The sequence below is a fragment of the Melanerpes formicivorus genome, unplaced genomic scaffold (assembly GCF_026170545.1).
Source record: "Melanerpes formicivorus ecotype bairdi unplaced genomic scaffold, bMelFor1.0.p_v2 SCAF_15, whole genome shotgun sequence".
NCBI classification, from domain to species: domain Eukaryota; kingdom Metazoa; phylum Chordata; class Aves; order Piciformes; family Picidae; genus Melanerpes; species Melanerpes formicivorus.
In genome coordinates this window covers 12,235,070-12,251,034 of record NW_027142367.1, presented here as the reverse complement: position 1 = coordinate 12,251,034, position 15,965 = coordinate 12,235,070, and the positions used below count along the sequence as shown (strand labels likewise).

The 15,965-nt window shown below is 47.5% G+C and overlaps 1 protein-coding gene across 4 annotated transcripts in view; it reads left to right on the top strand.

Annotated features, from left to right (window-relative positions):
• The first annotated feature begins 3,657 nt into the window (after positions 1–3,657).
• LOC137445693 (centrosomal protein of 290 kDa-like) overlaps positions 3,658–15,965 on the top strand; it is a 15,841-nt gene continuing 3,533 nt past the window's right edge. The window contains exons 1-7 of one of the 4 annotated variants that reach the window (XM_068147631.1): positions 3,658–3,807; positions 4,555–4,694; positions 5,272–5,352; positions 8,504–8,594; positions 9,611–9,797; positions 11,156–11,253; positions 13,974–14,310. In XM_068147631.1, the coding sequence (XP_068003732.1) occupies positions 3,775–3,807; positions 4,555–4,694; positions 5,272–5,352; positions 8,504–8,594; positions 9,611–9,797; positions 11,156–11,253; positions 13,974–14,102 (759 nt within the window). In that variant the 5' untranslated portion in view covers positions 3,658–3,774 and the 3' untranslated portion in view covers positions 14,103–14,310. The other 3 variants (XM_068147630.1, XM_068147629.1, XM_068147632.1) reach the window with 3 other exon arrangements.

The following is a 15,965-nucleotide window of genomic DNA, read 5'->3' as shown; positions in this document are numbered from 1 at the left end:
GCTCATGTTCAAGTGGAGCCACTCAAAATCAGTGACCACTTTTGAAAATGTTGGGTTGTTATGTGCAGGGTAAAACTTACAAGAGCTTCAGTAGCAGCATTTCCCATGAGTTTCAAGACACAGGTAGGGTTTTTTGTATCACTGGATCAGCACTTGTTTGATAAAATCTGAATCTTACACAAACTCCTTGCTGGTGTAGCTGCATAGTTGAGAAGCATGGCTCTTGCTGCTTCCTCCATCTATCTTCAATTCATAGAATCATAGAATCAGTAAGGTTGGAAGAGACCTCAAAGATCATCAAGTCCAACCTGTGACCCAAGACCTCATGATTACTAAACCACGGCACCAAGTGCCACGTCCAATCCCCTCTTGAACACCTCCAGGGATGGTGACTCTACCACCTCCCTGGGCAGCACATTCCAATGGTGAACAACTCTCCCTGTGAAGAACTTTCTCCTCACCTCGAGCCTAAACTTCCCCTGGCACAGCTTGAGACTGTGTCCTCTTGTTCTGGTGCTGGTTGCCTGGGAGAAGAAACCAACCCCCACCTGGCTACAACCACCCTTCAGGTAGTTGTAGACAGCAATAAGGTCTCCCCTGAGCCTCCTCTTCTCCAGGCTAAGCAATCCCAGCTCCCTCAGCCTCTCCTCATAGGGCTTGTGTTCAAGGCCTCTCCCCAGCCTTGTTGCCCTTCTCTGGACACATTCAAGAGTCTCAATGTTCTTCTTAAATTGGGGGGCCCAGAACTGGACACAGTACTCAAGGTGTGGCCTAACCAAAGCAGAGTACAGGGGCACAATGACTTCCCTGCTCCTGCTGGCCACACCATTCTTGATGCAGGCCAGGATGCCGTTGGCCTTCTTGGCCACCTGGGCACACTGCTGGCTCATGTTCAGCCAGCTGTCAACGAGTACCCCCGGGTCCCTTTCTGTTTGGCAGCTCTCCAGCCACTCTGACCCCAGCCTGTAGCTCTGCATGGGGTTGTTGTGGCCAAAGTGCAGCACCTGGACTTGTTGAATGCAAAGCAGGTCCTGCTTGTAAGGGAGGAATAGGTGTTATTTTCCTTCTTGGATATTAAGACATTTCCCCCTGTCATCTAGATGAAATAATCTGTCTTGGAAAGTAACTTTATTTTTGCTCATCCTCCTCTAGAGGACACAGGGAACAACCATTTCCACCCTTTACAAAAAGATAAATTCAGGTCAAATGATTGTTGGCAATGGCAATTTTCTGGACTAAATACACGTGGTTATTTCAGCCCTTCCTGATCTGCTGTATTGTCTTCCTTGTGCAATTCTAATTTCTGTTTTCTAGGCTCATCAGGACCTCACCTGAGATATATTTAATCTGTGTATGTGCTGCTCTAGCCAGGTCCATCCAGCTGTATTTTTATCAAGAAGTGACTTCCTGGTTTTCATACCCTGAACTGTCAGCTGCTAATTTATTTGATGCTAGTTGCTGGTTAAAGTAGCAATTTTGTTGCCAGGCTATTTAGGGACAGAATAGCCCCAGGAATTAGCAGTGCTGTCGTGTGGCTGCTTCTGCTGTTACGGAACCAATACTGAAATCTTCACAGACACAGAGGATTTCTGACAGTTCTACCTTCCCACGCACTCTGGGGTGGTTACCAGCCTCACAGCTGGGATCCTGTGTGTGCTCAGCTCAGCACAGTGGCTTTTACCTTGCATTGTGACCTCTCGTGGAAGTGCAGGAGGTCAGCCAGATGGGTGATGGGCTGAGCTGGGTTGATAGCAGAGGAGGAGGAGGAAGAGGAGGAGGAGGAGAGATGCTAGGGTTGTGCCCTGGAGCAGCCACCTCCTTTAATCCAATTACACTTACAGTTCCCACTGCCAGCCTAATGTGACCTGGGTATCTTGAACTGTGTGTTAGGCAAGTCATAGACCCACAGTCAGCAGTGGTGAGCTGCTGTTTTCTCCTCCATCTTTTCCCAGGCATCAATGGTTCCTGAAAAGATTGTCAGGCTCTACAATCTGGTGGGCTGCACGCTTAAAATGGAGAGGCAGGTGGCATCTGGCAACAGATTACACACAAAAAAACCCAAACCATGGCAACTCCTGACGGGCTGTAGCAAGAGAGGCAACATTGTATACAAAGACAGGAGGTGCAGAGAACAAAAGAAAGAAACATGAAAGGTTTTGAACTGCCAGTAGCAAAGGGTACTGAGACCAGCAGGCATTAATCACTGCTTTGGGTCAATCTTCTTGTGGCTAGTGAGTGTCTTCTGTTGGAATGTTATCTGGAGGGTCCAGTTCATCATGAGAATGAAATGCTTTTGTCTTGCTTGTGTGCCCTCCAGCCTGGTCTGCCACAAATACGTGTGGAATACAAAACCCATAGACAAACCCCAGCAAACACCAGCAGTATCAAGTATCAAAACCACTAAGGATACAAAAACCTCCACCCTGGGTAATAGCAGTACCAGGCATGGTATTATCTCCTTCCTGGGCAGACAGTACTTGAACAGCCTGTACCACCATGGCTTCTGTCGTGGTGGGAATGGGAGATGCAGAATGCATTGTATTCTGTTGTAGAGACAGATAACTTGGTGTTTGTGGATGTACAGATGTGTCCAAGCAGATCTATACCCGGTAGTATTTTCACTCCCCCACACTCAGTATCTGTTAGTCACAGAAAATAAAATTGTGAACAAAAGTAAAGACAATTTATCATAGAGTCGTAGAGTGGTTGGGTTGGAAGGGACCTTTACAGGTCACCTAGTCCAACTGCCCTGTAGTCAGCAGGGTCATCTCCAGCTAGATCAGCTTGCTCAAAGCCCTGTCCAACCTGACCTGGAATGTTTCCAGGGATGGGGTTCCTACCACCTCTTTGGGCAACCTGGGCCAGTGTTTCACCACACTCATTGTTAAAAAATGTATGTAGTCAGAATCTCTCCTCTTTTACTTTAAAACCATCACCTCTTGTCCTGTCACTACACTCTGATAGAGTGCTTCATCATCTTCCTTACAGTCCCCCTTTAAATACTGAAAGGCCACAATAAGGTCTCTCCTGGAGCTGTCTCCAGGCTGAACAACTCCAACTCTCTCAGCTTATCTTCACAGCAAAGGTGTCTCAGCCCTCTGGTAATTCTTGTGGCCTCTCCTGGCCCTGCTCCAACAGGTCCATGTCTCTCCTGTGCTGAGGACTCCAGAGCTGGACCCGGCACTGCAGGTGGGGTCTCAGCAGAGTGGAGCAGAGGGACAGGATCCTCTCCACCTGCTGCCCACGCTGCTGGGGATGCAGCCCAGAATGTCTGGCCTTTAAGAAATACAAGCTGAGGCTGGTTGTTTCACGCTGCCCTGGAGACTGAGGTGCACAGCCGCATTAAAGCTGATTCCGGATCCTCCGCCGCTGGATCAGAAATCCCCCGCCAGCACCGTCCGCTGCAGGCCGGGTGCGAGATCTTTGCCTCAGAGGCGAGCTCCAGGTCGAGCCCTTCCTAGCCGCAGTAGTGCCCTCCCGGGGGCGCTCGCTGCTCGAGCGGCCGCCGCCCGGGGCTCCGCCTACCTGGCTCCGCTTGTGGCCATTTCCCCGGCAACGGGGCGGGGAGTGGCCGGGGCCCTCCATGGGACACGGCGCTGTGCCTGGAGCCTATCCGGGTGTGCCTTGGTGGCCACGGGCGCCCGCCTGAGAGCCGGGAGGCGCGCGGTGGTGACAGGCAGTGTGCCGGGCAGCTAAGCGGGGGCCTTCCGCGGCACGGTCGCGCTGGGGCGGCGGCGGCAGGTGCGTTTGGATGAGACCCTGAGCCACAGTCCCATGGCCCTGCCATCCGTCCACAAGTGCCTCCAAGTGAGTGGGGTCCTTGGCAGTGCCTTCCCCGCGGGGTGGTATGTTGTCCAGCCGGCCACGAGGAAGGCTCTTCAGCCCTGGTCCCGACCGGCCTGGCCTGGCCTGGCCTGGCCTGGAGGGAACGCTCGGGCAAGGCGACTCCAGCTCGGCGGTGGTTGACTTTACCTCCGGGGGCAGAACTCATTCTGACAGCAGCTTGTGGTTGCAGGCGTTCCTTCTCTTGACTGCATATCGCTCAATAACATCAGTTTACTGGATACCCTCTCAAAGAAATACCGGGAGCTACATGTAGTACGTTTTGGGCGATGGGTGTGTTTACATACTGCTGGTTGAGGGTCATCAAGCATGCATGCAAGAAATAACGCTAACGTGGCCTTAGTTTAGTCCTTCAGGTTCGGTGAGATTAAAATAAAACCAAATAGGAGCTTAGCTACAGAACTGATGTCTTGAATACAAATGTATCACAGAAAACTTGTAATTTACTTTTTGCCTTATCATTCACTAATTAATGATGAAGTTACATTCGAAGCCTTTAATGTATATGTGAAAGAAGCTGTGTTTTAGTCAGTTGTTAACGTTTGAAAGACAATTATAGTTCCTGTCTATTTTCTTATGTAGTGACATGGATATAGTAAAACTTCTAGGCAGGAATTTTAATCTGAAATATCATCATCCTAACTAGTACTTGACCTAAACATATGGCTTGATTATTTTTTTTTTCCCATTTTTCATTCTCTTCCTTCTCAGCTCAGTGATGAAAATGAACAGTTAGTCAAGAAATTGAAAAAACTCCACCTAAAAAATAAGGAGTTAGAAAAGAATCTGGGCCAGATCCAAGAAAAGGGGTACCTGCAGCAGTTCATGCATGACTGTGTCACAAGCAGAGAGTAAGAATTCTTGAACATTTCTTTTTGTGTCGGGGTATTTCAGTGCTTTTGCCTTGATACTCTTCAGATGGACAAGGCCTTACTGGTTCTGCCCATTTTGAGGGACCATCTGTGAACAAAATGTAGGGATGGAGAATGTTGTAGGTGTGTAAAGGAACAAGGATGGCAGAAGCAGCTTGTATAGAATTGACTGTAGTAAAAGGAACAGTTTTAATGTCAGTATGTAATGTCTCTGCTTAGCCACTGTGCTCTTTCTGTCTAACTGCAAAGGGATTTAGATTGTTTTTCCACCAAACAGTGAAATTGTATCAGTGCTGTTTAAAAGATTCCCAAACTGGGATCTTAGGACCTGAAAACCTGAAGTGCCAGTCTTTTGGAGATTATCCTGCCAGGATTTAAGAGCCTGTTTGCAAAAAAACTGTCAGGTTTAAATTTTGGTGTGTTTATGACCCTGCATGTAAACCTCTACTGTAAAATCAAACAGAAAAGTAACTTAGTCTTTTTCAGCTGCTTTGTTTGAGCCAATGAACATTGTAAAACCTGATTTTATTCAACTGTTGTGTTTGTTTCAATTAAGTGTTCAAGTTCAAACAGAACCTCCTGTATGGCATAAGGGTGGATACAGCAAGGATCTTGTTCTAAAGGGTGGTGGTGTCAGGTGAGTTTCTGCAGACTGCTTTTTCACAGACTTAAACACATTCTTCTCTGTAGGGCAGAATACATTTTGCATGGTCAAGCAAGTTGAATTTTTATTAAGTGTTATGGAATCTGCTCACAGCCTTTGAAACAATGGAAAACCACTTTATTTGCAGTTTCAAAGGAAATAGTAAATCTTAGATGGAACTTGAAAATGGGACTAAACAAAGACTGTGATGTGATGAACTGAGTGCTGGGTTCACGTCTGGACTTGCTCTTTAAGCTCTTTCCCAACCAGAGTGAGTCAGTGATTCTGTAACAAAATAGGTTTCTTTCTCAGTCTTTCATTGAGAAAAATTGAATGAGCCCAGGGAGCTCTTTTGTGTGTAGGCACACACATGATCTTTTTTTTTTGGGTGGGGGGTAAATTTTAAACCTTGAATTATGCAAATTAATTGTTTAATTTGTGGGAGCTATCTTAGCTCCTGTTTTGTAGCTCCATTTTATCTGTATGTGAAAAAATAAACCAGACAAGCTTTTCAGTCTAAGTTGATTATTAGAAGTGAGCCACTATGTAATGCAGTTTGCCAGTTAAAGACTAGAAATAAGCTAACTGGGCTTTTTTTTTGATGCAAAAGATACAGTTTTGATGTAAGAAAACATGTTGAAACATTTCAACAACTAGACATGCTACAGAAAATGTTGGTCCCTCCCTCTGTCACTTGATTTTTAAAAGAAATAGGCTGTTCCATTCTTTCAGAGGCTGCTTTTTGTGCACTTGCAAAAGTGGGCTGTGGATCATGAAGATAGGGACAGTCCTTACTGCTTCTGGTTCAAGCACCTTGTTTATAGTGTTTCCTTTTAGTGGCTATAGAAGGCCTGGGTTGGTTTATTTTGTTTTCTACTTTTCATTGTCTTTACAATATACCAGACTCTTTGCAAATAACCTAGGAAATCTGAGTGTCTATCTCTGAGCTTGATTTGAGTACCTTATGGCTTCACCAAGGGCAAATCCTGCCTGACAAACCTGGTTGCCTTCTATGAACAGGTCACAACATTAATAGATGAGGGGCGAGCAACTGATGTCATTTACCTGGACTTGAGCCAGGCCTTCGACACTGTCCCGCACCACATCCTGGTCCCCAAACTGGTGACACATGGGTTTGATGGGTGGACCACTAGATGGATAAGGAACTGGCTTGATGGCTGCACCCAAAGAGTGGCTGTCAATGGCTCCATGTCCCAGTGGAGGCCAGGGACAAGTGGAGTCCCTCAGGGATCAGTCCTGGGACCTGTCTTATTCAACATCTTTGTGGGGGACATGGACAGTGGCATTGAGTGCACCCTCAGCAAGTTTGCTGATGACACCAAGCTGTGTGGTGCAGCAGACACGCTGGAGGGAAGGGAGGCCATCCAGGGGGACCTTGACAGGCTGGAGAGGTGGGCACAAGCCAACCTCATGAAGTTCAACAAGAGCAAGTACAGGGTCCTGCATCTGGGTCGAGGCAATCCCAGGCACAAATACAGGCTGGGCAGTAACTGGCTGGAAAGCAGCCCTGAGGAGAGAGACTTGGGGGTGCTGGTGGACAAGAAGCTCAACATGAGCTCTCAGTGTGCACTTGCAGCCCGCAAAGCCAATCAGATCCTGGGCTGCATCAGGAGAAGTGTGGCCAGCAGGTGGAGGGAGGTGATCCTCCCCCTCTACTCTGCTCTTTTGAGACCCCTCCTGGAGTACTGTGTCCAGTTCTGGAGCCCCTATTACAAGAGGGACATGGACATGCTGGAAGGTGTCCAGAGGAGGGCCATGAGGATGATCAGAGGGCTGGAGCACCTCTCCTATGAGGACAGACTGAAAGAGTTGGGGCTGTTCAGTCTGGAGCAGAGAAGGCTCTGAGGTGACCTAATTGTGGCCTTCCAGTATCTGAAGGGGGCCTACATGAAGGCTGGGGAAGGACTTGTCAGGATCTCAGGTAGTGATAGGACTAGGGGGAATGGAATGAAGCTGGAGGTGGGGAGATTCAGGCTGGATGTGAGGAGGAGGTTCTTCCCCATGAGAGTGGTGAAGCCCTGGAATGGGTTGTCCAGGGAGGTGGTTGGGGCCCCATCCCTGGAGGTGTTTAAGCCCAGGCTGGATGAGGCTCTGTCCAGCCTGATGTAGTGTGGGGTGTCCCTGGCCATGGCAGGGGGGTTGGAACTAAATGATCCTTGTGGTCCCTTCCAACCCTCACTGATTCTGTGATTCTATGATTAGATGCTTTTGTGGAAGACGTGTGAAGCTAGTGCTGGACCTCCTTTGTATGAGGCTGTGCATAGATAACCTCACTTCTTTTTTTTCTAGCATCTATTTGCATGTTAGTTTACAGAGCTCTTTTGTACTGAAGTGTTGGTCATCACGCTTGTGGTGCACAGTCATGACTTAGTGTGAATGCCAGCTCTTACTTGAATTCCTAAGAAAACAGGAAAAAAATGTCTGAAACACACAGCCTGAATGCTGTGAAGAAAATGGTAGGAAGTAGGTGCAGCAGAACTTCATACAAGATAATATCAAAGGGAAAGAAAATAGCCCAAATCTGTTCATTTGACATTGGTTTTGCCCACTCATGCTCTTTTTCTCACAGATTTCATTTACTCACACCCAAACACAAAAGTAATGAGATGTTTTGTGCCATACAGAGAGCTGGGGATGCTGCCTCATGAGTCCTCATTGTGGGTTCTTGATTGTCCAGAAACTATTTTCTTGCCAACCAACTTTTTTATATGCTTTAGGAGTGGCCTCTTGCTCTTCCTGTTGTGCTGGGTGGGTGAGGATTGATATCTGTGACATGTGTTGGTGTGCACGTCTTCCACCAACCAGTTGTTTGTACTGAGGTTTGCTCAGTGTGGCCACATGGGCTGGAACAAAAGCAACAGGGTCCTCAGTCTGACTGAATGACAGACATTTTGCCATCAATACAAACCATTCTTCTAACTTTTTGCTGTTTTCCTGGTGCTTCCTCTGTGTTGCTCCTCACACTTCATTCACACCCATCTTAGGTATTTCTGTTGTGAGTCTGTACAGCATAGTTACAGTCCAGGTGATCTCTGTGGAGCATCTGCAACGCTTTCAGGACAAAGGATGCACGTTTTGTTGGCCTTCATGTTTTATGGCAACTTATGCATCTTTTCTGTTTCAGGCTACTTCAGATGTATAATGAGCTCCAGAAACGTTACATTGAAGAAATCAAAGCAAACCAGGAGCAAAGTGAAGCAATTAAAAATCTAACTGTAAGTAACACTTGTAGGCTGTGATACCAGAGAGCCAAGCATAAGCTTTTGGCAAGACTGAAAAAGAATTCTTACATTTGAAAAACGAGGCTGTGCTTTTCTTGTTGTACTAACTTTTGTTTCCCATGAGATAATCAGAGAGTAATTTGTAGTTCCTGTGGAAGGTGAACTGTCACTGGTGTCTCTGTAACTGAAAGCTGTCTCCCCTTTCCAAGCCTTGTCCTTGCTCCCCTCCCTACCCCTCTTTCCAGCTGTCTTCTGATCTCTCTTTTGCACCAGCCTGGCTATTTTTGTGTTGTAAGCTGATTGATTTTAGAAACCCAGCAAGAAGCTAAACAAATGAAGGCAAAGAGCATCGCTGTGGAGAAGGACCTGGCAGTGTTGGTGGACAACAAGGACACCATGAGCAAGCAACATGCCCTTGTGGCCGAGAAGGCCAATGGTGTCCTGGGATGCATTAAGAAGGGTGTGGCCAGCAGATTGAGGGAGGTTCTTCTCCCCCTCTACTCTGCCCGAGGGAGGCCATGTCAGGAGTACTGTGTCCAGTTATGGTCTCCCCAGTTCAAGAGAGACAAGGAACTACTGGAGAAAGTCCAGCAGAGGCTACCAAGATGATCAAGGGTCTGGAGCATCCCTCTGAGATGAGGGCTGCTTAGAGAGACCTGGGTCTGCTTAGCCTGGAAGAGAGAAGACTGAGAGGGAATCTTTTCAATGTTGATCAATACCTAAAGGGTGGATATTGGGGTGCTGGGGCCAGACTCTTTTCTGTGGTGCCCAGCAATAGGACAAGGAGCAACAGGCAGAAACTGGAACCCAGGAGGTTCCATCTGAACCTGAGGAAAAACTTCTTCCTGTGAGGTGCAGCCTGCTCAGGGTGACTCTTCTTTAGCAAGTGGGTTGGACTAGATGATCCCCAGAGGTCTCTTCCAATCCACACCATTCTGTGATACGTGTCCAGTTGTAATTCAGTTGAACTTTGTTCTGTGTATTTTAAAAAAAGTTTGGTTTCCTCACAGATTAAAATTAAGGACCTAGAGCATAATCTACGAGAGCAGAGACGAAGAATTGAGCAACTGGAACGTAAAAAGGCTACCTGGAAAAGTGGTGCTGCTCCTGGGAGAGGAAGCCGAAACCCAGAGGGAGAAGTAACATCTCACAGGGACATTCCTATCAAGAAGGAGCCCTGTTCCAGTGAATATTTAGGTAATTCTGATGATGTTCCTTCCAGTGTGCCTGTGTGACTCTGTATCTTGGTGTAATCCTGGGTGGGAGTGCATGGCTGGTTTTAGTACCACTCTATTTATACTAGTAAGCTGAGTCTCTTAGTGATGATGTTTGCTGCGTCACACTTGGATTTGCAGGCACTGGTGCACAAAGGGGCCTGCTTTTAGCCTCAAAATGTGGGACAGACCTAGACCATGCTGGTGTACTTCCTCACATAAATCCACAAATGAAGGTCCAATCCTCTTCCACTTCAAAGCATAACAAAAGGTTTGAAGAGATCCCATAGTGTAGGCCTAGTTTTCAGGAAATATGCTGTCAGCAGGGGCTGTGTGACCCCCTCTGATTCAGAAGCAAGGCACATGGTATATGTTTTGTGGATTTGAAAGTAAAATAATTCCACATCCTAAGCATCTGGCACATCTGGCTGGGGTCAGAGTGGCTGGAGAGCTGCCAAACAGAAAGGGACCTGGGGGTGCTGACTGACAGCTGTCTAAACATGAGCCAGCAGTGTGTCCAGGTGGCCAAGAAGGCCAATGGAATCCTGGCCTGCATCAAGAATAGTGTGGCCAGCAGGAGCAGGGAAGTCATTGTGCCCCTGTACTCTGCACTGGTTAGGCCACACCTTGAGTCTTGTGTCCAGCTCTGGGCCCCTCAGTTTAAGAAGGACATCGAGACACTTGAACGTGTCCAGAGAAGGGCAACAAGGCTGGGGAGAGGCCTTGAACACAAGCCCTATGAGGAGGGGCTGAGGGAGCTGGGATTGTTTAGCCTGGAGAAGAAAAGGCTCAGGGGAGACTTTATTGCTGTCTACAACTACCTGAAAGGTGGTTGTAGCCAGGTAGGGGTTGGTCTGTTCTCCCAGGCAACCAGCACCAGAACAAGAGGACACAGTCTCAAGCTGTGCCAGGGGAAGTTTAGGCTTGAGGTGCAGAGAAAGTTCTTCACAGAGAGAGTTGTTAGCCATTGGAATGGGCTGCCCAGGGAGGTGGTGGAGTCACCGTCCCTGGAGGTGTTCAAGAGGGGATTGGACGTGGCACTTGGTGCCGTGGTTTAGTCATGGGGTCTGTGGTGACAGGTTGGACTCGATGATCTTTGAGACCTCTTCCAACCTCGGTGATTCTGTGGTTCAGATTATCCATCTGACATCCTGTTGTCTTTCATAGTACCTGGGAGTGTGCTGGGCTGAGTCTTAACAATAACATAAAGAAAGCACTCTAAAAAGCTGAGCTGTAATTTTCTAATATCACAAAATGTAGGTAGCTGTGATATGATTCATACAAGGGGGAGGTTGACTGTAATGGTTGAAGTCTGTTCTTTTAATTTTTGTTTGGATCTAGAGATACTGTTGAAGGAGATACAAAAGCTGAAGAAAGCAAATGAAAAGTTGTCTACAGAAAGGAGAGCACTGAAAAATGAATTGGCTGCGTTAGACAAGGTAATCTATCTTAGGAAAATTTTAAGAAGGGGTGGGTTTGGGAAAACCAACTTTTCTGCCTGAACTGAAGATGAGCTTTAGGCTGAACATGTGCTGTTAGCAAGCAAAATAGGTAAAAAATGAATTGATAGCATTCCCAGAAAGAAATGGAAAGGAGTGACTCCTTGAAACGTCGGTGTCCTGCAGTAGTTCTTGGCTAAGGAAGAGGAGTAATGCAATTTTAGTTCTTATTCTGTTGTTGTTGCTTTGAACAGCTGGGTTTTCTTGTGGTTCTGGGTGGCTGTTTTTTTTAAATGTTTGGGCAATTTGGTTTGCTTCATGAGAGATGAATTGGCTCAGGTTGCTGTGACATTCAAATTGTAACTGCTGCTAACAATCTCCATTCCTTCCAAAAGATATTTGCAGAGGTGAGAATTTATTTTTTCAAATGATCAGTTCTATTGCTTCATGAAGTCAGTGAGAAGAAAGCTATTTTCTCTTAAACTTATCAAGGGGATACCTCTGACAGAGCTCTAAGCACCAACATTTACCAATATCTAAACGATGGGTGTCAAGAGGGTGGGGCCAGGCTCTTCACTGCTGCCCAGTGACAGGGGAAGGGGCAACTGTCACAAACTGGAACCTAAAGAACAGGAGGAAAAACTTCTCTCCTGTGAGGGTGATAGAGCCTGGAGCAGACTGCCCACAGAGGTTGTGGAGTGTCCTTCCCTGGATAGATTCCAAACCTGCCTGAACATTGTGATCCTGGCCAACCTGCTGTGTGTGGCTGTTTTTTAGCAGGGGGTTGGACTAGGTGATCCCCAGAGGCACCCTCCAGCACCCACCTTTCTGTCATTCTGTAATTCTAAGCTTAGGGAGGGCAGAGAGGAGGACTTTAGAGTTTTCATGATAAACTGGTAGCTGTATAAAGTGAAGGAGAGACCTTAGCCAGCTGTAGGGGGCTCCATTTAATACACTGACCTAAGATGCTATTTAGCAGCAAGCTTGTTGAAATGGGCTTTTTAAATAATACTATGCTAGCTTTCATTACAGAGGTAATAGTGAGAAAGTGAAATGTGGTGATAGTTCATTAGATATAGAACTTACAGGAGATTGAGCCAGGGTGAGTTAAAGTCACAGAATCATGGAATAGAATTGTTTTGGTTGGAAGAGACCTCTGGGGTGCGTTAGTAAAAGTGTGTCCAGCAGGTCTAGGGAGGTTCTCCTCCCTCTCTACTCTGCCCTCCTAAGACCACACCTGGAATACTGTATCCAGTTTTGAGCTTCCCAGTTCAAGAAAGACAAGGATCTGCTGGAGAGGGTGCAATGAAGAGCCATGAGGATGATGAAGACACTTGAGCATCTCTCCTGTGAAGAGAGTCTGAGAGAGCTGGGGCTGTTTAGTCTGGAGAAGAGAAGGTTGAGAGGGAATCTTACTGATGTGTATAAATATCTGAGGGGTGGCTGTCAAGATGAAGGTGCCAGGCTCTTTTCAGTGGTGCCCAGTAATAGGGCAAGGAACAGTTGGTGTAAGGATGAACACAGGAAGTTCCACTTCAACATGAGGAGAAACTTCTTTACTGTGAGGGTGTCAGAGCACTGGAACAAGCTGCCCAGTGAGGTTGTGGAGTCTCCTTCTCTGGAGAATTTCAAAGCCAACCTGGGTGTGTTCCTGTGTGGCCTGTCCTAGGTGATCCTGCTTTGGCAGTGGGATTGGACCTAATGATCTCTAGAGGTCCTTTCCAATCCCTAAAATTCTGTGATCAGGCCCAAAGTTTTAAATTTTTATGTAAGGTTTTAGTTGATTGCTGAATCTTGCTTGTAGCTGTGTTGGTGTCTGCATAGCAACCATGTATTAACAAAAATAATACAAAGTAGCTTTCAACTTGGGAACCATTGGAATGTTGGCTGAGAATATCTTTGAGGAAACATTATCATAGTATCATAGTATCAGTCAGGGTTGGAAGGGACCACAAGGCTCATCGAGTTCCAACCCCCCTGCCATGGGCAGGGACACCCCACACTAGATCAGGCTGGACAGAGCCTCATCCAGCCTGGGCTTAAATGCCTCCAGGGACAGGGCCTCGACCACCTCCCTGGACAACCCATTCCAGGCTTTCACCACTCTCATGGTGAAGAACCTCCTCCTCACATCTAGCCTGAAACTCCCCACCTCCAGCTTCATTCCATGCCCCCCAGTCCTATCACTACCTGAGATCCTGAGAAGTCCTTCCCCAGCCTTCCTGTAGGCCCCCTTCAGATACTGGAAGGCCACAATTAGGTCACCTGGGAGCCTTCTCTTCTGCAGACTGAACAGCCCCAACTCCTTCAGTCTGTCCTCACAGGAGAGGTGCTCCAGCCCTCTGATCATCCTTGTGGCCCTTCTCTGGACATGTTCCAGCACCTCCACATCCCTCTTGTAATAGGGTCTCCAGAACTGGACACAGTACTCCAGGTGGGGTCTCCCCAGGGCTGAGTAGAGGGGGAGGGTCACCTCCCTCGACCTGCTAGCCACACTTCTCCTGATGCAGCCCAGGATCTGATTGGCTTTGCGGGCTGCAAGTGCACATTGAGAGCTCCTGTTGAGCTTCTTGTCCACCAGCACCCCCAAGTCTCTCTCCTCAGGGCTGCTTTCCAGCCAGTCACTGCCCAGCCTGGATTTGTGCCTGGGATTGCCTCGACCCAGATGCAGGACCCTGCACTTGCTCTTGTTGAACTTCATCCTTTTGATTTTTTTTTAGGGTTTTTTTGAAGAGGTAGAAGACTTGAAGCATGCCGTGCAGGAGTCTGTGAAACTGAATAATCAGTATGAAAAATGCTTGAAACAACTTACTGCAGCCTATGGGCTGCCTTTTACAGCACATCTCTAACTGCTGAGTCATTCAATGGCAAGTAGATTTTCCACATTTTTAAATCCTCATTGCAACACTTAAACCTACCATGGCTTCTGTGCTGCCTCATGTTGGTAATATTATGGATGCAAAAGTATGATCCCAGTATGACAAGCTGCACTGAAATGGTTTTGTGCTTTGTGCTTTTGAGTTTTGTTTATTTGGCTTTAAAATAAAGTGTGGTCTGTGTCCCTTCAGCTAAGTTTCAAACCCTCTCTCTTTTACACTTGTGAAACACATTCACTGCAGGAGTGGTTGTGGGTGTTCATGGGGACATGATAGAATTTTTGTGGTTTAATTTTAAGGCTTTCCCAATTTGTCCTTGAGTGCACCCTCAGCAAGTTTGCTGATGACACCAAGCTGTGTGGTGCAGCAGACAGGCTGGAGGGAAGGGAGGCCATCCAGAGGGACCTTGACAGGCTGGAGAGGTGGGCACAAGCCAACCTCATGAAGTTCAACAAGAGCAAGTGCAGGGTCCTGCATCTGGGTCGAGGCAATCCCAGGCACAAGTACAGGCTGGGCAGTGACTGGCTGGAAAGCAGCCCTGAGGAGAGAGACTTGGGGGTGCTGGTGGACAAGAAGCTCAACATGAGCTCTCAATGTGCACTTGCAGCCTGCAAAGCCAATCAGATCCTGGGCTGCATCAGGAGAAGTGTGGCCAGCAGGTCGAGGGAGGTGATCCTCCCCCTCTACTCAGCTCTGGTGAGACCCCACCTGGAGTACTGTGTCCAGTTCTGGAGCCCCTATTACAAGAGGGATGTGGAGGTGCTGGAACGTGTCCAGAGAAGGGCCACAAGGATGATCAGAGGGCTGGAGCACCTCTCCTATGAGGACAGACTGAAGGAGTTGGGGCTGTTCAGTCTGCAGAAGAGAAGGCTCCCAGGTGACCTCATTGTGGCCTTCCAGTATCTGAAGGGGGCCTACAAGAAGGCTGGGGAAGGACTTCTCAGGATCTCAGGTAGTGATAGGACTAGGGGGAATGGAATGAAGCTGGAGGTGGGGAGATTCAGGCTGGATGTGAGGAGGAGGTTCTTCACCATGAGAGTGGTGAAACCCTGGAATGGGTTGTCCAGGGAGGTGGTCGAGGCCCCGTCCCTGGAGGTGTTTAAGAGCAGGCTGGATGAGGCTCTGTCCAGCCTGATCTAGTGTGGGGTGTCCCTGCCCATGGCAGGGGGGTTGGAACTAGATGATCCTTGTGGTCCCTTCCAACCCTGAATGATACTATGATACTATGATTGTGTCTGAAATCAGAGTGGATGTGCAGAGTGGACAGTCTTCATGAATTTAAGCCCTAAGGATGTGCCAGTGCAGACAGAAATAATCCTATCATTAAATTATTACAAAGGGATTTCTTAGCAGAAGGAAAACCTCTAGATCCCTGCACGGAGGTTTGTATTTAATCACAACAATAAGTTAAAATCTGGAGGTGGAGGAAGGATTTAAGGTTTAGAATTGGGAAGACTCTTAGAAGGAGAGGTCAGAGCTGTTTGCAGTATTGAAACAATTCAGCAAGTTGTTTGAAGAGGGAGGTATCGAGGTGTCCTGGTGTTTGAAATGCTGGAAGGAAAGTGGAGTGCTGAGAGTCACAGTTCATAGGTGGAAATGTCACGTTGCTGCTCAGCTTGGAGTGATGAGAGACAACTTCCAGTTGCAAATGCACCTTGCAGAAGGGAAACCTTGTGAGTGTTGAACCTGAACTTGTTTGTCACTACTTTTCACAGAAGTTTAAACTGATTATATTATAGAACTCTCATAGAATCACAGACTGGTTGGGGTTGGAAGGGATCTTTACAGTCATCCAGTCCAACCCTCCTGCAGTTATCAGGGACATCTAGATCGGGT